The sequence below is a fragment of the Bubalus kerabau genome, chromosome 4 (genome assembly GCF_029407905.1).
Source record: "Bubalus kerabau isolate K-KA32 ecotype Philippines breed swamp buffalo chromosome 4, PCC_UOA_SB_1v2, whole genome shotgun sequence".
Taxonomy (NCBI): domain Eukaryota; kingdom Metazoa; phylum Chordata; class Mammalia; order Artiodactyla; family Bovidae; genus Bubalus; species Bubalus kerabau.
In genome coordinates, this window is record NC_073627.1 from 163,479,828 (window position 1) to 163,497,046 (window position 17,219).

General features: G+C 49.9%; 1 protein-coding gene across 1 annotated transcript in view; it reads left to right on the forward strand.

Moving 5' to 3' along the window:
* The first annotated feature begins 1,220 nt into the window (after positions 1-1,220).
* The window catches only part of LOC129651045 (liprin-alpha-1-like), a 30,117-nt gene continuing 14,118 nt past the window's right edge, over positions 1,221-17,219 (forward strand). Inside the window, 14 exon segments of the mRNA XM_055579773.1 lie at positions 1,221-1,337; positions 1,450-1,499; positions 1,556-1,604; positions 2,443-2,544; positions 3,016-3,184; positions 3,836-3,927; positions 4,277-4,378; positions 4,598-4,798; positions 6,708-6,854; positions 11,301-11,435; positions 12,242-12,316; positions 12,659-12,742; positions 14,478-14,701; positions 16,520-16,730. Coding sequence (XP_055435748.1) covers positions 1,221-1,337; positions 1,450-1,499; positions 1,556-1,604; positions 2,443-2,544; positions 3,016-3,184; positions 3,836-3,927; positions 4,277-4,378; positions 4,598-4,798; positions 6,708-6,854; positions 11,301-11,435; positions 12,242-12,316; positions 12,659-12,742; positions 14,478-14,701; positions 16,520-16,730 — 1,758 coding nt within the window.

Here is a 17,219-nt window from a genome sequence, read left to right on the forward strand (position 1 = left end):
CCAGCAGATAAAGCGAAAAAAAAGAGAATGTGTTCAGGGTGAACTGCGGGCGGGACCCCAAACTGTACTCTGTCCCTCCCAGAGTCTGTAATTGCTGAGATGGGTGGATAGAGGGTCCCAAGCACCCTGGGGACCGAGGTCCTCAACTGAGAGCTGAGGTCCCAGCTGAGCCAGGAGCAGTGTGGCCTGTGCCCTGGTGAGTGGAGAGCCGCGAGGCTGGGAGTGGGGCCAGGAGAGGGGGTGGGAGACTCGGGCGCGGAGGTAGGGGCAGCACCTGGCTGGGTCTGGGAGGCGCGGGCTGTCACGGCTCGAGGCAGGGACACCCCTGAACCTCCACCGTGCAGCCACCATAGGGCAGAGTTGTCTGGCATCCCAGGGTCGAAGTTAAGAGGGCGAGTTCACAGCAGATTGACGGAACTCCTGTATCCACTGTGGGTTCATTTTAAGTGCCTGGAGCGAGGTTGGTCAAGCCCTTGCTGAGCTCGAGGGAGGGAGTCAGTCAGGGAGGACCGAGCTCAGGGTGAGAGTGAGGGGCAGCTAGCGCGGTGAGTCCTCCTCACCTGAGTGGGTTCTGGGGGCACCCTTGAGTTCAGGGGTGCCCTTTCAGTAGCCTCACTGGAGACTTGTTTGGGGGGTGAAGGAGGCAGAAGCCCACTTAGAAGACATGCTCATTCCTAGTGCTGGTGGTTTCTGAAGCAGTTTATACTATTTGGTTCGACTGTGAACCAGTATCCTTGCAGGGTTATGTTTGACGGTGGGCCTGAGCTGTGGGCATGGCTTTCCTTCTCCCACACACCACACTCCCCTGACGTCTTTTTGGCAGCCCCTCCCCCCTCTGTGCACCCCTGATGATGGGCCTGAGCCCAGCCCCCCTGTTGCCATGGAGCCCCTTGTGACTGAGTGGGTTTCAGGTTCTGGGCTCCTGGGAGACATGCTGGAGGCAGAGCCTTCGTGCCATTTCTTCTAGAGACAGCAGTGCTGATGGTCATAGTGTGAGAGCAGTGTGTGTGAGAGTGGTGTGTGAGAGCGGGGTGTGAGAGCGGTGTGTGAGAGCGGTGTGTGTGAGAGTGGTGTCTGAGAGTGGTGAGTGTGAGAGCAGTGGTTGTAGTGTGAATAGCGGTGGCCGTAGTGTGAGATCGGTGGTGATAGCTCCAGTGCTGAGCTATCTAACCGTGAAACAGCAGTTGCCCCCGAGTGGGGGACTGCCCCCATACGCGAGGATGGGTCGCAGAAGGGCCCGCCTATGGGCACTTTTCCAGCGCTGCAACCCCAAGGCAAAAGCCAAGACAAGGAAGACCTCGGCCTCGGCCCAAGTTCTGGAAGCGGAGCGGACTGACGTGAGAACAGCTGGGGGCTGGGCCCGTGGGATTGTCCCTTACCCAGTGAAGCATTGGGGCTGTGTTTCATTTTGTTAGCATGGTTGTGGGCCCTGCCGGGGGTCCCTGCCAGCCAGGGCGTTTTGGTCTTCTGGGCAAGATCGACCCCAGCAGGTTGACCTTGTAAGTGGTTGTGCAGGTGCTGCATGGAGGATGGCCGGGGGCCCCACCTTCTGAAGGGAAACGCTGGCTGGAGGAGTCACTGGGGCACGTGGATTGAGCTATAGAGTCAGTCCTTGAAGCAGAAAGGCTAAGCCCCTTATCGTCTCCCATCTTACAAAGCACAGAACAGTGTGTCCAGTATTTTAATGATGGCTACCTACTGCTTACATGTATAACATACACCCTCATAGTTCACATGTCTACTACATGCCTCTTACAAGTGTTGGGCAGTGTTCTAGGTGCTGAATGCTCAGTGTGTAGTAGAGGATATGCAGCCCAGGATTTTTTTATGTGTGTGAAGAAAAATAGAAGAATGAAAGATGCCGTGTGGTTCAGTTTGAGCAAGTTCCCCACGTAGATGGCACCGTGTGCACGAAAATTGTGATAAAATACATAAAACATGAATTTAACCCTTTAACCAGTTTATTGAATGACTGTGTGACTTCAGTGGGGTCAGGCTAACAGATGGCTGTGGGGTGCCATCAGCCTTTTTCCCAGAGGAACACTCCAAAGCCTGGTGGCCTTGTAGATCTTCCCTTTCTTCTGCCCTGTCCCCAGTGGTTCTAGGTCACTGGTCTGTGTGTCGTTTAAGAACCTCTTTGTCCAGTTTGTTGTTAGGTTTATGTTTAGGAAAGTTTCTCAGACTTCCCTGGGTCTTGAGAAGGCAGGCTTGGATTCCAGGTTCTCCCCTGCCGCGTGCCTGCCAGATCGAGGTGGAGGCTAAAGGCTGGTCTGAGTTGTGGTGGTCTGTGTGGTCTTGGGGTCAGCGGACCCCTCTTCTCTGGAGGGGCAGGGAGACCCTCTGTGTGGAGGCTGGAGAGACTTGACAGGGTCAGTCTTCAGTCTCGCTCTCTTTTTAATTTGTGTTTGCATTTAGTTACTTACTCATTTAACTGTTTTCTAGGAGTTGGCATCACCTACGGAAGAAGTCAGTGCATGCCAAGAGCAGCTTCTAGCAAGAGGAAAAGAGATTGCCGAGATGAGAGCTGAAAGGAACAACACCAGGGTCAGTAGGGGGATTCTCACGTGTGGACAGTTGCCCCACGGGGGTCACCACTGGGTTCCGTGTTGCTGTCTTTAAACTCTGTCTGGTTTTCAAGTCATTTTTCACATCTTCCCACTGAGCAGACCGGGGTGGATCAGATCGGGGTTCTCATACTTTGCTTCAAATTGATGATGAGAGCTAATATAATTTTAGTACATTTGAGGGGGGAGTTCTCTTAACTTACATTTTTGTCCATGCTACAGTGTGTGTGAGGTCTTAGTTCCCCGACCAGGGATTAAAACTCAGGACCCCTGCAGAAGTGTGGAGTCTTAACTACTAGGCCACTGGGGAAGTCCACTCTAACTTTCGACTGAACTGGCGGGATTGCGACTTGCCTTAGCATGGTTTCGGTGTTAGCATGAGGCTGAGAGGAGTTATCGGCCCTGAATTCAAGTATGAGGTTGAAGGTGTTCCTTTGGCCCCGCCCTGCAGCTGCTGCTGGAGCACCTGGAATGCCTGGTTTCACGCTATGTGCCGTCCCTCCGGATGAAGATGGGCAAGCAGAAGGCGCAGTCCCCGGCCGGCATGAGAAGCAAGGTGGAGGTGCTCACGGCCCTGAAATCACTGTTTGAGTACCACAAGGCCCTGGACGAGAAGGTACCCGCCACCCGGCCGTCCTGGATTTGGACACTTGCTGCCTTGTTAGGTGGATGATGCATGTATTTATGTAACTGGTTGACTTTTGAGCTTCTTGAATTCTTGTAAATACATTTTTTCTGTAAGAAGTCAGAATGTTATATGGTTAAAAAGTGTTGCCTGTGTACATGCTCAGTCATGTCCAAGTCTTTGCGACCCTGTGGACTGTAGCCCACCATGCTCCTCTCTCCCTGGGACTTCCCAGGCAAGAATACTGGAGTGGGTGGCCATCTTCTACTCCAGGGGATCTTCCCGACCCAAGGATAGAACCTGCCCTCTTGCATTGGCAGGCGGATTCTTTACCACTGATCCACCTGGGAAGCCCCAGGTAAAAAGTATTAGTTGGCATAAATGTCTCAAGATTTATTGTATTCTGTATATCAATTTGCAATTAAAAACTAGGTAATAGGATTATTTTAGGAACTTTTTTTTCCCTCTCTAACTTAGAATTTAAAGCTGTTAATAAGCAGATTTTCTTGACGTTAAGATCAATGAGATGTATTAAATGTCTTCTGTTACAGTAGCCGTGTTAAATTAGGGTGAGTGTACACTAAGACGTGCACTAACATATATACACACTTCAACACACAGTGACTCGGCCCCTTTTATTTCAGTTGAGAGCGATTACGAGGAGCACTTGAAAGGTGTAGTTTGTTAGAAGAAGAATTAGGTGCCACACATAAAGAGATAAGTTTGATCAGTCATCGTGTAATTTCCGTGAAGGGTTTGTCATTTGTATCCTTTCATTTAAAAGAAGTATGAAGGCTGTAGTGGACATCAGATGTTATTTATCTTTCTGATTGAGGACCCTCCCACTCGGGTTATTTTAATGACTAGTAACCTAGACTTGTGGCTCAGAGCTGCAGGATCTCTTAAGTACCCCTTTGTCCAGTAGAAGACAAAATTCTGACTCTAATCACCTGGTTCTCTTTGGGATGGATAGCATCACCATGTATTTTCTTTTTATGCTGTATTTCAGTTTTGAGTTGAGTTTTTCCAAATGGAGTTTTGCTGTCTTGACTTATTTCTTTATTCTGATTCAAACTTTTGGTTTTAGCTGATGATTCTTAAAGAGAAGAAAAACCCGGAAAAGATACTGATGGACGGGGTGCTTGATGTAAATCCCAAGCAAGAAAACATGCCAAGCGCCGATGGAAAGGCAAGTCCCCGGTCCCACTCGATCTGGTTCTCGTCTTACCATCCAGTCTGTGCAGGGCTGTTGGGACCTCTCACCAAAGCACCATGTAGTTCTGTGAGACTGTGGCAGTCGTGTGAGCTCCAGAACACAGAAGGCAGTTTTGACCTCACCGGTTGCCCGGAAGTGCTGTGTTCCCTGCCTCCCAAAACAAGGCTGTCTAAGGCTTCCTTTCCCCCTTAGAGAACCCGCGACGGCTCTCTGGCTCGGGTGATCCAGCTCCAGGAAATCATAAACAACCAATTGCGGGAGAGCCAGATGAAGGAGCTTCTGGCAGCCCTCTCTGCCCAGGTGACAGAGATGGAGGAGGACCTGGACACGGCCAGGAAGGACCTCCTCAAGTCCGAGGAAGTAAACGTGAAACTAGAGCGGGACCTCCGCGAAGTGAGTGACGGTGGACGTGTCTGTTGTCCTGAGGTGGAATGTGGGTCCCTTGTTCTCCCGGTGGTCTCAGCCTGGGGATGGCTGCGTGAGCAAGAGCAGAGCTCTGGCGAGACCGCAACTGGCTGCCTCCCCACCTCTGCGTCGAGGTCTCGGGGTAGAAGAGGCCTGGTCCAGGCGGTCCGTTGGCAGTGGACCAACATAAGGGTAGCCCTAGCGCTGTGCTGCACCCTGGGTGTGGGCTGCTCATTTCTACAAGTTCTAGGGGGCCTAGTGTGTTCCTTTTTAAAAAGTTCATTCATCCATTCATTCATTGATTTGAGTATAGTTGCTTTACACTGCTGTGTCAATTTCTGCTGTACAGCAAAGTGAATCAATCATAAATATACACATATATATACACACACACACACATCTCCTTTTTTAGATTTCCTACCCATTAACTTCACCACAGAGCACTGAGTAGAGTTCCCTGTGCTGTACAGTAGGTCCTTACTCATTGTTGACTTTATGCATAGTATCAGTAGTGTATATGTGTCAACCCCAGTCTCCCAGTTCATCCCCCTACCTGCCTGTTGAATGTATTCCCGATGATGCTGAAATTTCCTTCTGATTCACTCAGGCGAGCCTGGTGACGTCTGTGGAGCCCGTTCTCTCGGAGAGATGGGAGCATGCTGTGTGGGCTCTGCTGAGGCAGCTTGCCTGGCCATCTTCTCTAGTTTCTGAGGTTCCGCTCCTTGAAGGGATGTGTGACAGTGACACGGCGGTCAGACAAGACGAGTGGCATTTGCTCACCCTCAGATCCTCAGGCCCGTGCTGTGTAACCATGTAGAATCATGATGCTTCTGGTGGTCATGTCTGCGGGTATCATGATTTATGAGAAACTACCTAACAGTGATTGTGAAAACAGAAGAGTGTTGGGGGCTCAGGCCTCCTCCTCAGCTTTCCTTTGTACACAGGCAGACAGCCCACCCTGCCCCACCCCTCCACCGTGAGACCGTCTCAGAGAGAACCCCTCCAACATGTTTTCCAGCAGGTGGACTTGTTTAGTAGCTTGGTGTGAGTAATTCTGTGTGAGAACTCAAAACAGAAATATTTGCACATCTTTGTATAACCTGTTCACATTACTCTTTGGCAATAGGAGGAGATTAGGTGGCAGAGTTTAATATGTAGAGAATTCTGGAAAAAGCGTTTTTAGAACCTTTCACTTTTAATGTCAGGACTACATTGGTTACTTAGTGACTACGGAGGGACCTGAAATGGAGTTTGAGCTGGCGGACAGGAGCTGCACCGGCAGCAAGTTCTGGTCCTGGTGTGAGCGTTTCACACATGTGGTGTAACTCTGCTTTAGAAGAACTAGGCTTGAGAAGGCTGCTTCCAGTTGTGTTACACTTTGACTTGTGTTTCCACTCATTGATATTCTTACTTTAATTTTGAGGAAATTGCATGAGATTTTTCCAACTTTACCTGAGGAAATGAACCTCAGAGCTCCCTGTTGGATCTGTTGAAGGTCCCTCCCTGTTCTGGGTCAAGCACGCCTGTATGGTGTAGGAGACAGAGGTCCTCGTTTCATGCCAGATCCCTTCCCTCCTGGAATTCTTGCAATGACAGGGTAGTTTAGTGTACTTTTTGTTTGCTGTTTGGGTTTATTATGTAGAAAAGAAGCTTGGTAAATCGAGTGGCCAGACAGACATTAAGACAGATGGGTGCCATTGTGGCAAATGTGACATCTGAGGTACGCGCGATTTTGCTCACGTCTAAGAAAACTGCCATGTCTAGGAGTTTACTTTTGAGGATGCTAATTTTGTGTTTGATTTGAAACTTAGGATTTAGTCCAGCTTTTTTACTCTTAAGTGTGCTGGAGTATTCCATGATAATGACTTACTTTTCTCCTCTGTAATGCCCGGTGTAGGCCATGGCCCAGAAGGAGGACATGGAGAAGAGAATCACTACACTTGAGAAACGCTACCTCGCCGCACAGCGCAAAGCCTCCTCTGTGCATGACCTTGATGATAAACCTGAAAATGAAATCACAAATAAGGATTCTCTGCATCGACAGGTAATGGCCTTTACTGACCTGTGTCTGACTTTTATAGTAGTGAATACTGAGGAAGGAAGGTAAAGACCTTTTCATGTGACTCCCATGTTGGAAATCAAGTCCCAGTGTAAAGTTCTTATGACCTGAAAATACTGTGCTCGAAAGTGTGGATGTACATCATGATAAATCAACTGTACTGAAAAGAAATACAATGTTTAAAAACTGAGGGTGACTGCAACTTACAGGTTTGAATGGTTTGGGATTTGGTTTAACCATTTTGTGGAATTCCACTCCTGACTCTTTTGTTTTACTTGACTTGAATCTGTTGGCTTGTTAGCATTTTTCCTGAAAGAGCAGAGAGCAGCAGGGAACTTCAGGGCAGCTGGCTGCCTGTTGGGAACTGGGGTCTCTGTGACAAAAGGCAGGGTTAGAGCTCCAGTCTGATTAGGGTGTGTACTTCCTATGGTTTGGTGAGCTTTACTCGCTCCTGTTCCCGTGTGGTCTCAGATAATCAGGACTTACCCAGGAAAACCAAATCTGGCTTCTCCAAAACAAAGTGAGTCAGTCTGGTGTGTGTGACAAAGTGTATCATTGGCCCCACCACAAAAATAAAATCCTAGAAAGCCATTGAAATTTATGATGCGAAATGCTAATTAAGAGCATTACGATATACAAAATAATGGCTGTAAAAGGCAGATAAGAAAATACTATGTACCATATGCTGTTGTTTTCTGAGGGTTTTAAAGCATATCATATTGTTTATGTGTGTACATAGAGTAATACCCACACAGAAAGCATAAGAAAACTGCTTAGAAGCAAATGCTAACCTCTCAGGAACCCGAGCGTATAGATAACTTAATTTTTTTTCTTTTTCAAACAAGAATCTAAATGTTCTACATTGAAAGTTTTTCAGAGTAAGAAGATCTGTTAAAAGAATAATTGTGCATTTACAAATATTAGTTGACTGGCATTTCACCAGGCACACTCTGATCAGGTCTGTATTTCAGAGAAGATGAAAGCCGTGTTGTGGCTTACAAGCCCGTGGCCATCTGCGGTCGGTAGGGTTCCCTTCAAATGATGATTCTGGTGATGTTTTAAGAAGGGTCAGTACTGAACCCTTATTCCCTTAACTTGTCAATAAGAATGAATATGCTTGTACAGAAAACTGATCTTCTTTAATATATAAGAACTTTTTTTTTTTTAAAGACTTCTTTGTGGACGTTTCAGATCAGATCAGATCAGATCAGTGCTCAGTCGTGTCCAACTCTTTGCGACCCCATGAATCGCAGCACGCCAGGCCTCCCTGTCCATCACCAACTCCCAGAGTTCACTCAGACTCATGTCCATCGAGTCAGTGATGCCATCCAGCCATCTCATCCTCTGTCGTCCCCTTCTCCTCTTGCCCCCAGTCCCTCCCAGCATCAGAGTCTTTTCCAATGAGTCAGCTCTCCGCGTGAGGTGGCCAAAGTACTGGAATTTCAGCTTTAGCATCATTCCTTCCAAAGAAGTCCCAGGGCTAATCTCCTTTAGAATGGACTGGTTGGATCTCCTTGCAGTCCAAGGGACTCTCAAGAGTCTTCTCCAACACCACAGTTCAAAAGCATCAATTCTTTGGCGCTCAGCTTTCTTCACAGTCCAAGTCACATCCATACATGACCACAGGAAAAACCATAGCCTTGACTAGACGGACCTTTGTTGGCAAAGTAATGTCTCTGCTTTTGAATATGCTATCTAGGTTGGTCATAACTTTCCTTCCAAGGAGTAAGCGTCTTTTAATTTCATGGCTGCAGTCACCATCTGCAGTGATTTTGGAGCCCAGAAAAATAAAGTCTGACACTGTTTCCACTGTTTCCCCATCTATCTGCCATGAAGTGATGGGACCAGATGCCATGATCTTCATTTTCTGAATGTTGAGCTTTAAGCCAACTTTTTCACTCTCCACTTTCACCTTCATCAAGAGGCTTTTTAGTTCCTCTTCACTTTCTGCCATAAGGGTGGTGTCATCTGCATATCTGAGGTTATTGATATTTCTCCCGGCAATCTTGATTCCAGCTTGTGTTTCTTCCAGTCCAGCGTTTCTCATGATGTACTCTGCATATAAGTTAAATAAACAGGGTGACAGTATACAGCCTTGATGTACTCCTTTTCCTATTTGGAACCAGTCTGTTGTTCCATGTCCAGTTCTAACTGTTGCTTCCTGACCTGCATACAAATTTCTGAAGAGGCAGATCAGGTGGTCTGGTATTCCCATCTCTTTCAGAATTTTCCACAGTTTATTGTGATCCACACAGTCAAAGCCTTTGGCATAGTTAAAAGAGCAGAAATAGATGTTTTTCTGGAACTCTCTTGCTTTTTCCATGATCCATCGGATGTTGACAATTTGATCTCTGGTTCCTCTGCCTTTTCTAAAACCAGCTTGAACATCAGGAAGTTCACGGTTCACATATTGCTGAAGCCTGGCTTAGGGAATTTTAAGCATTACTTTACTAGCATGTGAGATGAGTGCAATTGTGCGGTAGTTTGAGCTTTCTTTGGCATTGCCTTTCTTTGGGATTGGAATGAAAACTGACCTTTTCCAGTTCTGTGGCCACTGCTGAGTTTTCCAAATTTGCTGGCATATTGAGTGCAGCACTTTCACAGCATCATCTTTCAGGATTTGGAATAGCTCAACTGGAATTCCAGCACCTCCACTAGCTTTGTTCGTAGTGATGCTTTCTCAGGCCCACTTGACTTCACATTCCAGGATGTCTAGCTCTAGGTCAGTGATCACACCATCGTGATTATCTGGGTCATGAAGATCGTTTTTGTACAGTTCTGTGTATTCTTGTCATCTCTTCTTAATATCTTCTGCTTCTGTTAGGTCCATACCATTTCTGTCCTTTATCGAGCCCATCTTTGCATGCAATGTTCCTTTGGTATCTCTGATTTTCTTGAAGAGATCTCTAGTCTTTCCCATTCTGTTGTTTTCCTCTATTTCTTTGCATTGATCGCTGAAGAAGGCTTTCTTATCTCTTCCTGCTATTCTTTGGAACTCTGCATTCAGATGTTTATATCTTTCCTTTTCTCCTTTGCTTTTCGCTTCTCTCCTTTTCACAGCTATTTGTAAGGCCTCCCCAGACAGCCATTTTGCTTTTTTGCATTTCTTTTCCATGGAGATGGTCTTGATCCCTGTCTCCTGTACAATGTCACGAACCTCATTCCATAGCTCATCAGGCACTCTGTCTATCAGATCTAGGCCCTTAAATCTATTTCTCACTTCCACTGTATAATCATAAGGGATTTGATTTAGGTCATACCTGAATGGTCTAGTGGTTTTCCCTACTTTCTTCAATTTAAGTCTGAATTTGGCAATAAGGAGTTCATGGTCTGAGCCACAGTCAGCTCCTGGTCTTGTTTTTGCTGACTGTATAGAGCTTCTTCATCTTTGGCTGCAAAGAATATAATCAGTCTGATTTTGGTGTTGACCATCTGGTGATGTCCATGTGTAGAGTCTTCTCCTGTGTTGTTGGAAGAGGGTGTTTGTTATGACCAGTGCATTTTCTTGGCAAAACTCTATTAGTCTTTGCCCTGCTTCATTCCGTATTCCAAGGCCAAATTTGCCTGTTACTCCAGGTGTTTCTTGACTTCCTACTTTTGCATTCCAGTCCCCTGTAATGAAAAGGACATCTTTTTTGGGTGTTAGTTCTAAAAGGTCTTGTAGGTTTTCATAGAACCGTTCAACTTCATCTTCTTCAGCGTTACTGGTTGGGGCATAGACTTGGATTACTGTGATACTGAATGGTTTGCCTTGGAAATGAACAGAAATCATTCTGTCGTTTTTGAGATTGCATCCAAGTACTGCATTTCGGACTCTTTTGTTGACCATGATGGCCACTCCATTTCTTCTGAGGGATTCTTGCCCGCAGTAGTAGATATAATGGTCATCTGAGTTAAATTCACCCATTCCAGTCCTTTTCAGTTCGCTGATTCCTAGAATGTCGACATTCACTCTTGCCATCTCTTGTTTGACCACTTCCAATTTGCCTTGATTCATGGACCTGACATTCCAGGTTCCTATGCAATATTGCTCTTTACAGCATCGGAACTTGCTTCTATCACCAGTCACATCCACAGCTGGATATTCTTTTGGCTTTGGCTCCACCCCTTCATTCTTTCTGGAGTTATTTCTCCACTGATCTCTAGTAGCATATTGGGCACCTTCTGACCTGGGGAGTTTCTCTTTCAGTATCCTATCATTTTGCCTTTTCATACTATTCATGGGGACGTTTAGGAAAAGCAAATACTCTGGCAGGAGGTGTTCTGCCCACTGAGACCAAGCCCAGGAACAGAGAGAAAAATTCCCGTGACGCAGCTTCCGAAACAGAACTAATCCAGTAGACACGTGCATTTAGGTTTTGTCTCAGCTTACTAAAAACGGCAGCGGCTACACCACTTGGCCTGTTTGGATGCTCTGCTCTCCCTTTGTAGGAGGAGGATAAAAACCGACCTTTGCAGGAGCACCTGGAGCTGGAGGAGCAGAAGCTGCAGCAGACGCTGCCCAGGGCGGAGACGCTGCCAGAAGTGGAGGCTGAGCTGGCTCAGCGGGTGGCCGCGCTCTCCAAGGTGCTGCTCTGGGTCCTTGCGGGGCTGGCGCGGGGAGGGCCTGTTCCATGCTGTCCCACCGTGCCCCTCCCCGTGCTGCTCAGTCCACAAAGGAGCGCAGCCGCGGGGAGCGTGCTGCCCGGCTGAGATGGGAGCACGCCCTGAGTGTCAGACAGTCCCGGCTCCCGTGTCATCCCTCCGTTACTTTCCCTCCAGTTTTGTCCTGTGTTCTGAGTGTCCCCAGGACGCTTCAGCTCCAAGTCACTGCTGCTCAGAGTTCAGTCAGCACCTCAAAGCCTAGCAGGATAGAGAGCTAGAAAAATCCCATTCTCGTTTAAGAGATGGCCAAAATAGCTCTGTAATGAACACAGTTTTAAGTCTTGATTCATACATTGTTGAGTAAGTCACAGCGGGGCACGGTGCAGACCCGGGGCCCCACTCCCAGCTTGCAGTCCCCGGGAGCCCACGGGTGAGAGGCCGCGTCCCGGACCCGTGGCGCTGCTGGGGGCATGTTCCCCACAGCCCGCCAGCCACCCCGTCCTTCTGGTGGGAAAGGTGTTGCCCCACACTGCTGGTGGGTACTGGCTGGGCATGGAGAGGTGGGCCTGTGCTGGTGCGGCTGTCCGGAGCGTTGCCCAGAGCTCAGTGAGCGGCTGAGGGGCTTGCCATTCGCGGGAGGCCGGTGGTGCCGGGTGCTCCCAAACCCTCCCAGAGCAGGGTCACTAACAGCCGCCAGGGGGCACCCTTCTGCCTGTGATCTTCCTCTCAAGGGTTGGTTTCTTCTCTCCCCTGACATCTCTGCTGTCTGTCCCCGGTCGGCCTTGTAGTCTGAACTTTGGTCTTCCGGAAGCTCTGTCACTAAGGAGGCTAAACTGTTGGAACTGACCTCCCAGCTTAGGAAGGTAGAATGTGTGCTCTTGTGCGTCCCGTGCTTGCCACTGCCCTGCCCGCGCTGGCTCGCCACAGGCAGTCTGAGGAGGCTGTGCAGCGGCCGCGGGTGCGGGGCCCGGGGCGGGGGCGAGCACGTCTCCTCTCACGAGCCGGTCACCATCACCCTCCGTCAGCCACGTGTCACACGCGAAGCTGCGCTGGCTGCGTGAGCAGGCGAGCGGGCGTGCCCCCCGCGAACCCGGAGCCAGTGGTCTGCACAGAGCATAGCCCGCTTGCCACCCCTGCGGTCACAGCCCGCGTGTCATCAGGACAGGGTCGTTGCGAGCGGAGCTGACGCTGTTCTTGGCCGACAGGTGGAAGAGAGACACCGTAACATCAAGGAGAGGCTGCGCCAGATGGAGGCCCAACTGGAGGAGAACAAGAAGGAGCTGCTGTGGGTGCGTGTGCTGATGGGGAGGCCGCGTCCGGGCCAGAGACGTGGCTTGGGCGGGGGCCAGTTCTGCTGTCTCTGCCGCTCAGGTCTCTGCCGTCGAGTGTGTGTGTATAGCCCTGTCTGCTGGTCCAGGCACCCAACCTTGGGAGCAGGGCCAGATGTGGTCACCCGTAGGTGGTGGGCAGGGGCCAGGGGGTCCCCACGTTCAAAGAGGCTGCTTGTTGCTCTGACCAGCCAGGCCGGGGAGCTGCTCGGGATACAGTTGGACCTTACTAGTGCCCCTCAGACAAACCTAAGGGTGACAGCCTGAGGCCTATGGTGCCCAGCTGTGGAGGTGCTTGCCTCGGACATGGCGCTGGAGTCCCACATGCCCAACTGCTGGTCCAGACATGGTGTGTGTGTGTAGGATGGCTGCTCCTAGGCAGGAGGAGAACCATAGTTCTGCTGTGACAGAAGGCCTGTCAGGAAAGGGCGATGGTGGGGGCTCGCATCAGAGAGTCCTGAGAGAGGTTTCCCAGAAGGGTTGGCCACACGGTGATGCAGACCATTCAGGAAATGGAGTGGGGATCCCAGGTCCAGCCTCAAGTGTCAGTACTGTCCCCACCATACCTGTGTTCTTGGGCCTGACTGCAGAGCCTCACACGCGGGCTCCCGGGGGGCTGTGGTTCTGACTCCCATCATGAGACCTGCAGTGAGGCTCCCTCCCTGCTTAGGCAGAGAGGACAAGGTCTCCTGATCGGGGGTGCACTTCCTTACTTTCAGAACTGCTATTCAGAGGCTGTTGCGATTGGGATGCTGTTTATGACTAAGCCAATTCAAAGTCAATTTTTGTTTTGCTTTAAAAATATTTGAATGCCGATGCCTTATTGGGGAAGCTGTGACAGGTTTTATTTCCATGGGCTCAAAAAGGGGTGGCCCAGCCCTGGGGAGGGGTCGTGACACAGACAGAGGGCGAAGGTACTGCCCATGGGGGACAAGGAGCCGGCAAGCCAGCACCTCGAGGCTGCCCCTTGGTTGCTTTGAGGTCATATCTGGGAAATCAAGGCAGGACCTGGGAGAGAGTGGGGCAGGGGGGAGAGACTTGTGGAGAGAAGGGTGTGAGGTGTGAGAGCGGGAGGGTGGCATGGGGCCCAGCAGGCACTCTCCCGTGCGTCTCAGATGACAGAGCCGACCTCGCGGTGTGAGGGGCCATCCCCAGAACAGCCCGAGGGCCTGTGCCCTGAGAGGAGAGCCACGGGGGTGCTGGCCCTCCCGTCCCCGGCTGCCCCTGCTCGCTCCTCTCTGTGTGTGTTCAGACCAGCATGGGAAACAGAGGGCTGGGAACCTGCGAGGACGGCACTCCCCGGTGAACTAGTACCAGTGATAACCTCTGAGGGGGGACCCAGCGGCTGCGGAGCTGAAGGATTTTTTTCTAATTTTCCTTCAGCGTGGCTGATGGAAGCATGGATGTATTTTTTTACTTTTCGGTTTTTGTCTCTGACTCCATCAGCCCACCCTTGTGAATAACCTCATAGGATTGCCTTCCGTCCACACTAAGACCTGAGTGTCACCAGGCCATCTAGGAACTGGAGTCTCCTCCTGCCCGTTTCTTCAGTACTGCTCGCTTAAGAGATGGCAGTGTCTCATAAGCATGGTCCATGTGTCCAAAGTCAGGGCTTCCATGTAAAATTGTGTTCAGTTCCTGATAGACTTGAGCTGCCCAGAATGTCGCTGACGAGACGTGGTCCTGTCGTGCCTAGGTGCAGCCCCTGAAGGATCAGGACCGGGAGCACGGGCAGCAAGCCAGCGTGCTAGCCAACGTGGCCCAGGCGTTCGAGAGTGACGAGGGCGCGTCTGACGGCGAGGGTGACGGGGTCACCCTCTTCAGCTCGGCCTCTCTGCTGTCGCCCAGCAGGCAGGCCGATGCCGAGACTCTGGCCATGATGATTCAGGAGCAGCTGGACAAGATCAACGAAGAGATCCGGTGGGTGCGCCTGAGCCCAACTCCCCGGAAACTCGGTTCCTCTGAGGAGCTGTCTTCTGCTTAGAGAAGTCTGAGTGTTCCTTAGTAAGAAAACGGACTTCAGGTCTGCTTCCAGAAGTTTCAGTTCTGAGCTTGCCCTTGATTATAGAGCTCAGTCAGCCAGGGCATTCTGTCCACAGTGTGGTGTCGGCACTCTGCGGGGGCGGGTGTTGTGGGGTGTCCCCCTCTCGGCTCTGGGCCCCAAGGTGGGTGAGGTGCCGAGGCGGTGTCTCCTGCGGCCCGTGCATCCTCCGGCACTGAGGGTTCGCCCTCGTGTGTCCCTCGGAGCCTCCCACGTTCTGGTGAAAAGCAACCTGGAACAGAAAAGCCGGGGTTCTGGGGTTGGCAAATTCCCACTCAGATCTGCATTTCCTTTTTAACTTAATACAGTGTGAAGATTGGCTTGTGGTAAGATAGTGATATGTTACTGTATGTTACTCTCAGGACATGTGTTTGAGTTTTTCTCATCTCATCAATATATTTAAAATGTTTTCTTTAGACACAGTCTTGGCAGTTCTAACAGTTTACAAAACAGGATAGAACCCAAAGGCCCGCCTTGTGGTGAGCAGGGGGCCTTGGGGTCTGGGTGCAGCGGGGTGGCTGGGGGCCCTGAGGCCTGCCTGGTGCCACACCCACGCACCTGTGCCTCCCGTCCCGAGTCCACGTTCAGAGTGGCCGCAGGCCGGTGACCCTGCACAGGACCTGGCAGAGCTGCTGCTCAGATTGTTCTCGTCCCGTCAGCCCTGGCCGAGGTGCCTGTTTCTGCCGGTCGAGTGCGGGGGGCTCGGGCAAAAGGCAGGGGTGAACGGCACAGCCAGCAAACGCAGATAGTGCCGCCTGCACTTTTGATGCCGAGACAGACTGCCTTATGGGCCGTGTTTGAGCCACAGACAAGCTCAGAAAGACTGTCTTTCCCCATCCCTGTAGGAAATTTGGAACGGTTATATATTAATATTTTTGTTTTTACAGCAGGTGGTCAGGTAAAAGTGATTCTTTCCTTATGCAACAAGTTGACATGATGTAAATGGTAAATTCTGTCCATCAACTTGTCAACAATGAAAAACTTTCAAGATGTGTAAGTAGAAGTGAAACTTGAGAGTTTACTACCTGTAAGGATCTTGTATTTTAATTTGGAAACCATTTGCATAATCATGCATTTAACCTGTATATAAAATCATCCACGACACATTAGGGGAGAAGAGCAGTAACTAAATTCTAGGTTAATACAGCACATTGACATGAATCCAGAAACTCACACAAAGCTGGTGGAGAACTTCAAGTGATGCGTTTGCACATATACAACCTTTAAAAAAAAATTAAAAGATCAACTCAGCACTTCATCTGGTCTGGAGACTCGTGTTTAGAAACTCCAGCTTGCTCATGAATAGCTGTTTTGGTTATACAGAGTTCCGGATTCCCAATGGAAAAGACTTGAGGCACTGACGTGCATCTCTGCCCTGAGGGCAGGGAAGGTAAAGGTTGTCAACTTCAGGTATCTCCTCACATGGAGAGAGTCGCCACCCAGACCCCATCAGAATGGTAGAGTAAATAAGTCAAATCAAACGTGAATGATCAGGGACCACTTTGTAAGACTCAATGATAAGTTATTTTAAGTTTGAGAAGATTCCAAAGAGGGAAAGTTGAACCTTTTTGCTGAGATGTTAATTGAGCAACTGTTCGTGGAATTTGCTAATCGTGACACAGAATGCAAGCCCAAATTTGTTGTCCAGACACATGCCTCTGGTGACAAATGCAGGTGGTGATTTTATTCTATTTTAGGTTGATCCAAGAAAAGGCCGAGGGGATTGAGAGCAGGGTGGGCAAGAGGAGCCCAAGTAACCTTCGTCGTTTTAAAACCTTGAATTCCCTCAACCTGAATCCCGCCTCCTCGCATGCCAGCTCCTTCCCGCCCAGCAGAGGGCGCTCCAAGCCCCGAAGGAGGCGGCGCAGGCTGGCGCGGAAAGTAGACAAGCTGGACATCAAGACTCTGGTATGTGTCTGTGCTTCTCTCCGAGCACACTGTTTTTCTTTTGTTTGTTTGTTTTTTCTCTTTTCACCCAGAAGAAAATCAGGTACATTTGCTACACTCAGAGGTCTAAGATTTTTAAAACTGCCTAGGCTTTCATCGGGCTTCCCTAGTGGCTCAGACAGTAAAGCATCTGTCTGCAATGCAGGAGACCCGGGTATGATCCCTGGGTTGGGAAGATCCCCTGGAGAAGGAAATGGCAGCCCACTCCAGTATCCTTGCCTGGAAAATCCCATGGACCGCAGAGCCTGGTAGGCCACTGTCCATGGGGTCGCCAAGAGTCGGACACAACTGAGCGAGATCATTCCATAATCGCACAGCGACAAATTAGTCTTGATATTTGGACCACCAGCTTAGCACGTCATCATGAACTCAGCCAGAGCCTGCCTCTGTAACGTTGGGCCTGGCCTGTGCTGGGACAACAGCAGCTGCAGGGAAGTTGCTGTTCTCAGG